The sequence below is a fragment of the Pipistrellus hanaki genome, assembly GCF_964339955.1.
Source record: "Pipistrellus hanaki genome assembly, chromosome: 1".
NCBI classification, from domain to species: Eukaryota; Metazoa; Chordata; class Mammalia; order Chiroptera; family Vespertilionidae; genus Pipistrellus; species Pipistrellus hanaki.
In genome coordinates, this window is record NC_140503.1 from 61,918,132 (window position 1) to 61,929,551 (window position 11,420).

General features: G+C 41.8%; 1 protein-coding gene across 2 annotated transcripts; it reads left to right on the plus strand.

Moving 5' to 3' along the window:
- The first annotated feature begins 207 nt into the window (after nucleotides 1-207).
- Nucleotides 208-11,420, plus strand: OIP5 (Opa interacting protein 5). 2 transcript variants are annotated; one of them, XM_084904941.1, is made up of 5 exons: nucleotides 208-575; nucleotides 803-869; nucleotides 1,792-1,890; nucleotides 5,035-5,116; nucleotides 10,877-11,420. In XM_084904941.1, exons 1-5 carry the CDS (start codon nucleotides 257-259, stop codon nucleotides 10,970-10,972), a joined length of 663 nt encoding a protein of 220 aa, XP_084761067.1. In that variant the 5' UTR covers nucleotides 208-256; the 3' UTR covers nucleotides 10,973-11,420. The 2 variants fall into 2 exon arrangements, with proteins under 2 accessions (XP_084761067.1, XP_084761066.1); XM_084904940.1 differs by having other exon boundaries at nucleotides 209-575; nucleotides 1,768-1,890.

The window sequence follows — 11,420 nt, forward strand, 5'->3', positions numbered from 1 at the left end:
GAAGAATGCTGCCCTTCCATTGGCTAAAAATGTATGGAAGGCGGGGTTTCCCGGAGTTGACCAATAGAAAGGCTGGTCCCCTCACGTTCTGTCACGCCCCCCTCACCAAAGAGATTGGGCGCCTAAGGGCGTGTCCAGGCAGGGCCTGCGATTCAGGGCCGGCTCGCAGTGTCCAATGAGGACGCAGGGCCCGTGCTTGGGGCGGGGCCTGGCGCGCGCGCGTTTGAAATCCCGGCGGGGCGACGGCAGCGGGAAGATGGCTGCCCGGCCGCGGCGGCATCGCTCTCGGTACGCGAAGCTGCGGGAGGCTGACGTTTGGGATGGCACTAAGACAGTTGACAGATCCTCTTTTGCGACGTCCATGGAGTGGGACACGCAGGTGGTGAAGGGGTCCTCGCCGCTCGGCTCCGCAGAGCTGTGGACGGAGGAGCCGCCGTCCGGCCCGCGGCTGCCGGCCTGGCTGCGGCCCGAGCGGTGCGCGGTGTTCCAGTGCGCGCGCTGCCACGCCGTGCTCGGCGACTCGGTGCACCTCGCCTGGGACCTCTCGCGGTCCCTCGGGGCCGTGGTTTTCTCCAGTGAGTGCGGGCGGCGGCGGGGGGAGGCGCAGGAGGCGTTCCCGCCCTCTCCCCGGGTGGCCGAGAGCCGGTTGGGGAAGAAAACGGAATTCATATCTGGAAATGGGGGGAAGCTTTTCTTGATTATTATGTTCACGATGAGCCTGTCTGGAGGAGTAGGATTTCCCTTCAAGGCCGCACAGGTGCTGGTTTTAATCACTTTTTTTTTTTTTTTAAATTCTTCCTAGGGGTCACAAATAACGTTGTTCTGGAAGCTCCCTTCCTTGTTGGCATCGAAGGTTTACTCAAGGGCAGGTACGTGCTGGGATTCCTGGTCGGCCTCCAGTCCCTGACTTGATGATACTGAGGAGCGATCTTACGCTGGAAGGAAAGTTTATTCCATCCATACAGTGTATTGGAAGTTTGTTCCTTTTACCTGTTTCAGTCTTCTACGAACTTGATGCAATAATCGGTGGAAAAGTTGTATTTGTGGATAGATTTTAAGATCTCTTTGAGGGCCACGTATCCCTAGTGGCTTGTGCAAGTTAAGTGAGGCTAAGAAGGTACTGTCTAGCCGAAACCGGTTTGGCTCAATGGATAGAGCGTCGGCTTGGGGACTGAAGGGTCCCGGGTTCGATTCCGGTCAAGGGCATGTACCTTGGTTGCGGGCACATCTCCAGTAGGGGGTGTGCAAGAGGCAGCTGATCGAAGACTCTCTCTGGTCGATGTTTCTAACTCGCTATCTCTCCCCCTTCCTCTCTGTACAAAATCAATAAAATATATTTAAAAAAAAAGAAAAAAAAAAGAAGGTACTATGTCTAGTAGAGGAAAAAGGAGAAAATTGTATTGTTTGTTTGTGTTAATCCTCTCCCGAGGATATTTTTCCATTGATTTTTAATATATTTTATTTTTTACAGAGAGGAAGGGAGAGGGATAGAAAATTAGAAACATAGATTAGAGAGAAACATAGATCAGCTTCCTCCTGCACACGCCCCCCTGGGGATGTGCCTGCAACCAAGGTACATGCCCTTGACTGGAATTGAACCTGGGACCCTGAGTCCGTAGGCTCTATCCACTGAGCCAAACCAGTCAGGGCTTTCCATTGGTCTTTAGAGAGAGTGTAAGGGAGAGGGAAAGACAGAGAGAAACATCCATGTGAGAGAGACATCAGATTTTCTTTCTCACCCATATTGTGTTTTTTTCCCCCCTCCAGCACTTACAACCTTTTATTCTGTAGTTCCTGTGAGATTCCCATTGGTTTCCATCTGTATTCTACCCATGCTGCCCTGGGTGCATTGAAAGGTCACTTCTGCCTTTCCAGTGACAAAATGGAATGGTGAGTAGACTTAGTCTTTTTTTGAAATTGATTTTTAGAGAGAAACATTGATGTGAGAGGAAAACATCAATACGCTGCTTCCTGCATGCCCCCTACCAGGAATGGAGCCTGCAACCCAGGCATGTGTCTTGATCAGGAATCGAACTGGCAACCCTTCCGTGCACAGGAGGACTCCTAACAAACTGAGCCACACCAACCAGAGCGACAAAGATATTCTTTATTGAATAAATTTTATAAGATCTTCTAGAAAAGGCAAAATGTTCCCACCAAAGAAGATGTTCAAGCCAGGCACTGTCTCTTATAAAAAAGATTTTAGCTCTCTTTCCCTCCCTTCTTCTCTATGATCAATTAAAAACAAAAAACAACAACCCTGGCTTATGTGGCTCAGTCAGTTGGAGTGTTGTCTCGTATACCAAAAGGTATATAGGCTTCTATTCCTGGTCAGGGCACATACCCAGGTTTCGGGCTTGTCTCTCTTTCTCTCTCTTTCTCCCTTCCTCTCTGAAATCAATAAAAATCTATTAAAAACAAACAAACATAGGGGAGGAAGATCTGGGGGAGATAATAGATCAACCGAAGAACTTGTGTACATGCATATAAGTACAACCAATGGACATAAAACTCTGGGGAGGGAGGGTATGTATGGGAGGGAGGGAGGGGGGCAAAAAAAAAATCAATAAAATATATTAAATAAATAAATAAATAAATAAAAACAAAGAATCAATCAGTGGATATATAAATAGGTGGAACAACAAATTGATGTTTCTCTCAAAATTAATAGGTTAAAGTCTTTTTTTAATCATTAAAAACAAAAGAACAAAAATTGCCATTGATAACCTAATTTTGCCAGGCATTATGCTTATCTCACTAAGTTCATAAAATAAGAAAACTGAGTCTCAGAGAGATAGAGGAGCTGAGATTTGAATCCGTGTCTTAACTCTAAAGCTCATTTTCCTTTCATAAAGGAAACAAAGTTTCCCTTTTCTCTTTAATATGCTTAGCTAGGTATCTCTAGCTGAGTTATGGATGACTAAGCAATAAAACTCTTAAGTAAAGCCCATCCTTTACCATGAGGTTGTTCAGTGTGCACTAGATATACCATTTGTTCTTCAATGCAAATTTTCAAAAGGAAATATACACTTGAGATGTACTTCAATTTCGAGTTTCTTCTTAAATAATTTCTATTTAGAATTAAGTTTAAAGAGGGGGATAACTAAATGTGTGCTATTAGTAACCTCAAATATATATATATTTAAATATATTTTAGTTCTTTTTTTGTTAATCGTTACTTGAGGATATTTTTTTAATATATATTTTATTGATTTTTTACAGAGAGGAAGAGAGAGGGACAGAGAGTTAGAAACATTGATGAGAGAGGAACATCGATCAGCTGCCTCTTGCACACCCCTCTTTCGGGATGTGCCCGCAACCAAGGTACATGCCCTTGACCGGAATCGAACCCGGGACCTTACAGTCCGCTAGCCGACGCTGTATCCACTGAGCCAAACGGGTTTCGGCTCAAATATTTTTTATAAGTTATTGTTTCAGCAGAGCTGTAATTGAATTTTGTTTAGGGTAAATAAACTTTTAGTAACAAAAAAAATTTTTAAGTATATTTTATTGATTTTTGTACAGAGAGGAAGGGAGAGAGATAGAAACACTGATGAAAGAGTCATTGATCAGCTGCCTCTTGCACACCCCCTACTGGGGATGTGTCCACAACCAAGGTACATGCCCTTGACCGGAATCGAACCCGGGACCCTTTAGTCCCCAAGCCGACGCTTTATCCATTGAGCCAAACTGGTTTCTGCTAATAACAAAAAAATTTAATATAAATTTTAAAATCACTATGGGATTCTATCTCATTTCTTTTTTTTTTTTTTTAATATATATTTTATTGATTTTGTACAGAGAGGAAGGGAGAGAGATAGAGAGTTAGAAACATCAATGAGAGCGAGTCATTGATCAGCTGCCTCTTGCACACCCCCTACTGGGGATATGCCCGCAACCAAGGTACATGCCCTTGACCGGAATCGAACTCGGGACCTTTCAGTCCCCAAGCCGACGCTCTATCCATTGAGCCAAACCGGTTTCGGCTCTATCTCATTTCTTAATCTGTAAAATGAGTTGCACTCAAAGGTCCGTATATTCTTTTTTATTAACTAGAAATTAGGAAAATATCAGTAGCATGAGTCTGGAAAGATAATAAATCTGTATCTGTTTGTATCAGGATGAATTTGGTTGCCAGTCACAGAAAACCTGACTATAGTGGCTTTCACAAGTAAGGGGTGGGGGCAGTTGGCCACTCCAGGGGTTTCCCAGTGGCTCAGCCCCGGCAGAGGTCAGCATCTCTGGTTCTCTTGGCCCTTTCTTCTTCGATGCAAGATGGCTGCTGCAATTATAAGCATTACATTCATGGACAGTATCCTCTCCACCTGGCTGGAAAAGGATATGGGAAGAATGGGAATGTCTTTTATTAGCACTATGTCACATGATCACTTAAGCTAGGACAGCAGGTTATGTGACAGTAGGGAATAAGATTGCCTACGGGCTTAGAATAGTGTGGTTCATCTCCTAGGACCGGGCACACTGCTGCCCTAAACAAAATTTTGTTAACACCAAAGAACTGAGGAGTAGCTTCTGGGTAGCCAAGTAGTTATTTTTCATAATGTGATTCTTTTTCTTCTAACCTGTTTCCCCGAAAATAAGACAGTGTCTTATATTAATTTTTTCTCCCAAAGTTGCGCTAGGTCTTATTTTCAGGGGATGTCTGATTTTCCATGCGCTAGGTCTTATTTTCGGAGGATGTCTTATTTTCGGGGAAACACGGTAGCTGTGCTCAATGATCTAATGGTGGGGTGTGAAGCTTATACTCATCAGGATTATTCCTATGACCCTGATTTTTTTTCTAGTTTCTCCTGGGTTAATTTTATCTCACGTATTCCTGACTGGTAAGGGGACAGTGTCTCTCTGATGATTTGTTAATTGATAATTTGTTTTTTCTACAAAATACATTGTGAATCTTGAAATGGAAATCAGTAAGAAGGCTGTCTTTGCTTGACACATACTGCTTTAGAGAGCAAGTTTGCTTCACTGATTATCTTAACTGTGGTGTAATACTAATATTTTCTATTTTCTATCTAGCTATCTCTTAAAAACAAAAGCCATAGTAAATGCATCTGAGATGGATATTCACAACATGCCTCTACCAGAAAAGATTGCAGAGGTAACATTTCATTATTGTTGTGTATCCTTAAATCTAGACAATTCCTGGTAATTTGTACTAATGATCTTGGGAATGATGAAACGAGATGATACTCCATCAATTTTTTTAATGGATTTTTTTTTCTGAAGAGGAAGAAGGATATGGATATGCAAGAGATACATCAGTTGACTGCCTCCCACATGCCCTGAGTGGGGATCTAATCCTCAACCAAGGTTCTAAATGCCCTGACCGGGAATCGAACCTGGGACCTTCTGGTGCACAGAATGGCAATCCAACAAACCGAGCCACACGGACCAGGGCAATTAAAAGTTCTTCCTTTTTTTAAAAAAATATATTTTATTGATTTTTTACAGAGAGGAAGGGAGAGAGATAGAGAGCTAGAAACATCGATGAGCAAGATCGACCAGCTTCCTCTTGCACACCCCCCTGCCGGGGATGTGCCCGCAATCAACGTACATGCCCCTGACCGGAATTGAACCTGGAACCTTCCCGTCCACAGGCTGACGCTCTATCCACTGAGCCAAACCGGTCTCGGCAGCCATCTGTTTTTTGATTGGAGCAGTTAACCATTTACATTTAAAGTAATTATTGATATGTAGTTTTTGCCATTTTATTATTGATCCCCTTTACCCCTCAAAGAAGTCCCTTTAATATTTCTTATAATACTGGTTTGGTGATGAATTCCTTCATCTTTTTTTTTTTTGCCTGAAAGAGCTGGCTATTTGAAACTGTGTGGGGATGTTCAACTCTAAGGGTACTGCCCAAAACAATGGAGATTTTTGCTTAAAAGGAAGCTGGTAGTTCAATAAGAGCAAGAAGCTAGACCAGTTTATGAGAGAATCAGGGAAATAACTAAGAGCAGGCCTTCTGGAGTTGGAACTGGCTTTAATAAAGGTTATCCCTATTAAGTGTCTAAATGTAATTGGATTAGACCAGTGTTTCCCAAACTTCTCTCATGATGAGAATCACCTGGTGGAGTTGTTAAAACACAGATTCCTGAATCCCAACTAAGAAGTGCTAAACTAGAATTTTTGGGAACATATAAGTAAAATTGTGTACTTAACTAGTGCTCTAAGACAGATGTTATATACAGAGCACTAAGTTAGGTATGCAATTTTACCTATATGTTCCCAAAAATTCTAGTTTAGCACTTCTTAGTTGGGATTCAGGAATCTGTGTTTTAACAACTCCACCAGGTGATTCTCATCATGAGAGAAGGTTGGGAAACACTGGATTAGACCACATGTGTCAAACACAAGGCCCCCCAGGCCAAATCCAGCCCGCCAGGCCTTGCAATGTGGCCCGCACCGCGCTGTCATCACTGCACTCCGCTGTCAGTTTATGACATTGTCAGTTTATGACTGTTCAGTAAACCATTCGGCCCGCGATTTAGGCTGGATTTTAGATTTTGGCCCTTTCTCTGATTGAGTTCGACACCCCTATTAGACTATGGAGCAATTTACATCCCAGGACATTGTTGAAAACAATAGATCAATCAGCCAGCAGTTAGTGGAGGTTAATAGCTGGGTGTGGTGCTAATGGAGGCAGACAGCCTACAAAGAAATCAAGGAAAGAGACAGAGAGCCTTGCTAAAACCAGTCATCCCAAGGCTATGTTCTCTGAGGAGCTACAGGCAGCACACTGAGGGAAACAGGCATCAATAAAATAGTCTAGCCGAAACCAGTTTGGCTCAGTGGATGGAACTGAAAGGTCCCAGGTTCGATTCCGGGCATGTAGTTTGGTTGCGGGCACATCCCCAGTGTGGAGTGTGCAGGAGGCAGCTGGTCGATATTTCTCTCTCATCTATGTTTCTGGCTCTCTATCTCTCTTCCTTCCTCTCTAAAAAATCAATAAAATATATTTTAAAAAATAAATAAATAAAATAGTATAGCCAACTTTCTAAACAGTTGAGCAAACCACCACTATAGGAAGGAATGTGTGTCCTATTTAGTATCCAGAGTTGCTACAATATATTATCTAAACTGTCCATTAAAGTAAGTAAATAAATAAATTGTCCATTTTCAATAAAAAATTAGACACACAAAGAAAAGTATGATCCATACACTGGATAAAAAGCAGACATCAGAGCCCTAGCCAGTTTGGCTCAGTGAATAGAGCATCACCCTGTGGACAGGTCCTAGGTTCGATTCTGCTCAAAGGCTTGTGCCTTAGTTGCAGGCTCGATCGCTAGCTCTGGTTGGAGTTGTGTGGAAAGCAATCAATCAATATGTCTCTCTCACATCGATGTTTCTGTCTCTCCCTTCCACTCTCTAAAAATCAATGGAAAAATATCCTTGGGTAATAATTAACAACAAAAAAGTAGACAACAGACACTGCCTTTTATTTTATTTATTTATTTTAAATATATTTTATTGATATTTCACGGAGAGGAGGAAGTGAGGAGATAGCTAGAAACGTCGATGAGAGAGAAACACCAATCAGCTGCCTCTTGCACACCTCCTACCGGGATGTGCCCACAACCAAGGTACATGCCCTTGACTGGAATCGAACCTGGGACCCTTCAGTCCGCAGACAGATGCTCTACCACTGAGCCAAACTGGCTTCGGCACAAACACTGCCTTTTAAAGGACCCAAATATTAGAACACAAAGCTTTCAAAGCCGCTAATATAAATATGTCCAAAACCTAAAGAAAAACATGCTTAAAGAAGGAAAGGCATGATGACAGTGTCTCTTCAAATAGAGGCTATCCCTTAAAGAGAGAAATTAATCTTACCTAATAATAGACAAACATGTAAATTGACCTTACCGTCACTATGCCCATAGCCAATCAGTGACTATGCAAATTAATAAAAAAAACATGGTGGTTAATTTGCATACAGAGGCTCCCAGCGCCTGTGCCCTGGAACATCCTGGCACCCAGATCACTGTGGTGTAAGGCCTGGGCAGGAGCGCACCCCCGGCGATCGGTCAGGGAGCTGGGGATCCACTCCTGCCTTAGAGGCGTTTGGCCTGGGCAGGGCCCAGCCGCAATTGGTGTGAACTACAGAGGAAACACCTTTTCTGACTGCACATTGGCTAAGCTCCCTGTATGCCACTGGTAATATTCTTAGTATCAATAACTTTGATAATAAGAATCCAAAAAGGTGATCTAAGGTTTTTCCACCACTTTTCTGGAGGAAAAAAAACGAAGATCTGCTGCTGGAGGGCTAAGAAATGTCAAATCCTGCCCTAGCTGGTTTGGCTCAGTGGATAATGCCTCAGCCTGCAGACAGCAGGGTCTGGGTTTGATTCTGATCAAGGGCATGTACCTGGGTTGCAGGCTCCTCCCTGGCTGGGGCCCAGATCAGGGCTCATGCAGGAGGCAACCAATCAAAGTGTTCCTCTCACTTTGATGTTGCTCTCGTCTTTCCCTTTCTCTTCCACGTTCTCTAAAAGTCAATGGAAACATATCCTCAGGTGAGGATAAAATAAAGAAAGAAATGCATATCCTATGAAAGACACATCTTGAAAATGCCTAAAGAAAGTTGTCATTTTTTTCATGGTGAAGGGATTGGAGTCTGTGTTGATAAAAACACCTTGGTGGCTGCAGTGACTGGCAGTGGCTGCAGCAGCAGGGGGATGGGGCTGTTGCCTTCCCTGATCAGCTCAGTTGCCTCCCACAGAGGGAGGCCAGACTGCAGCTTGGGTCCACAGGGAGCAGGCCTAACCTGAGGGCTCCTAGTATGTCAGAGGGGGCAGGTTGGGTGAGAGATCCCCCTACCCCCAGTGCACACATTTCGTGCACTAGGCCCCTAGTAATTAAATAAAAATCCTGTGAGTTGAAAAGTATAAAAACTGCCGAGACCGGTTTGGCTCAATGGATAGAGCGTCGGCTTGGGGACTGAAAGGTCCCGGGTTCGATTCCGGTCAAGGGCATGTACCTTGGTTGCGGGCATATCCCCCGTAGGGGGTATGCAAGAGGCAGATGATTGATGACTCTCTCATCGATGTTTCTCACTCTCTATCTCTCTCCCTTCCTCTCTGTACAAAATCAATAAAATATACTTATAAAAAAAAAAGTATAAAAACTAAAATGAAAGATTCACTAGAGGGGTGCAACGGATTTGAACTGGCCAAAGAAAGAAGCAGCAAACTTAGAGATATGGATTGATAACCTTATGCAATCTGAAGAAGAGAGAATAAAGAAAGAAAAATGAAATGAGCCTAAGAGATTTACATCAAACACACCTAAATATGCTTTAGTGATGGGAGTACAAAAAAGGAGAGAGCCCTGGCCTGTTTGGCTCAGTGGATAGAGCGTTGGCCTGTGGACTGAATGGTCCCGGGTTCGATTCTGGTCAAGGGCATGTGCTTTAGTTGTGGGCACATCCCCCGCAAGAGATATGCATGAGGCAGCTGATCGATGTTACTCTCTTCTCAATGTTTTTTTATTTTTTTTATTTTTTATTTTATTTTATTGATTTTGTACAGAGAGGAAGGGAGAGATAGAGAGATAGAAACATTGATGAGAGAGAGTCATCGATCAGCTGCCTCTTGCACACCCCCTACTGGGGATATGTCCGCAACCAAGGTACATGCCCTTGACCGGAATCGAACCCGGGACCCTTCAGTCCCCAAGCCGATGCTCTATCCATTGAGCCAAACCAGTCTCGGCTCTTCTCAATGTTTCTTACTCTATCCCTCTCCCTCTCTATAAAAAAATCAATTAAAAAAAATATTTTAAAAAAAATGTTCAAGGAGATATGGTTAAAAAATTTCAAGTTTGATTGAAAGCATTAATCTATACATATTTGAAACTTCAACAGGTCAGGAAGGATAAATGCAGAGAGATCTATACACCTCAGCATGTCATAGTAAAAATATTGGAATATAGATAAAGAGAGAAATCTCTCTTTTTTTGTGTGTATTATTTTATTTTGCTTTTTCCAGTCTGAAGCTGCTATCATGGGCATTTAGTTATACAAATGACACTTACAAAAAAATAAAACATCATGACACCCAGAGTGATATGCATGGCGGACAGGGGGGTTGAGGGCTGGTAGGGGTGAGAGAAATTTCTTGAAAGCAAAAGAAAAATGATTATGTCCAGGGGCACCCCACTAAGAATTACCTGTTTAAGCAAAATTTTCTGATAAATTTTGTATATGCTTATATCTTGAATCATAAAAAATAGATTTAGTGTACTGTGCAAATTGTGGAAATAAAGATTTTTTTGTTGTTACCCATGACTTCAACAGAAAACTATTAATCCATTTTTCCTTATTCCATGATATTTATTTTTATTTATAAGTCTAAGTACATATTGTATGCTGAATCTATTTTTCCTTATTCCATGATATTTATTTTTATTTATAAGTCTAAGTACATATTGTATGCTGAAGAACACTAAATTTGGTTCTTAATACAACTATTCTATGGTAAAAGAACTATTGAAAATTATCAGATTGCAATAAATATCTCTCCTAAACCTGACAATTAGAGCTACTGCTAAAGACCATTAGAATATTAAAGAAAGGTATTTTGTCTTCTTTCCCAATTTTTGGAGTTAAACCTGGTGATAGAAGTAAGAAGGAGGAAGATAGAAGTAACAATGACTAATCTCTTTTCATGTGAAATCTTATATCTGAGGATCTTATACTTTATGTAACATAACTTCTTTTAGAAAGAGAGAACAAATGTATTAATGAAACGTGTTGAGACATTGCCAACTCCCAATCACTAGCATGAATTTGAAGTGACTTCTAGAATCAGCAAATTGAGAGGTAGATGCCCTGATATGTATATATTTCTCTTCCCAGCTAAAAGAGAAGATAATACTAACGCATAATCACTTAAGTTCATTGATGAAGATGCTGGAGGAAGTGACTCCTGACCAGTCCAACACAGAAAACTGATCTAGAACCAGAGCTTGATTATTAGGGTCAGGCCTTACTGCCATCTTCAAAGACAGGTGCTGTTCAATCATTTCTTGAGAAAGTTCAGCTTCAAGAATGGACAGGAAATGTGGTTTATTATGTGTACATCTAGGCTGATTTTCCAAATGATTTGTGAAGCTGTTTATAGAAGATGAGAAATTAAGGAGCTCTGGCCAAGATTCATATCTACTTGACTTCTGAAATTATTTTAGCTCAGTTTCATAGTCATTTCTGAAAACACCTTTAACTGCATATTTAGGGATTAAGGGGCAATGTGCCATGAATGATCTTAAGAAATATACGGTAATAAAGTTGTACTTAATGTTGACTACTGTGATTCCTACCTGGAGCAGTTATATGAATAGTTGTAACCAAGAATTAACATTTCAGTTCAGCAATAAAGGTTTTATATTCTGCATTTTCTCAA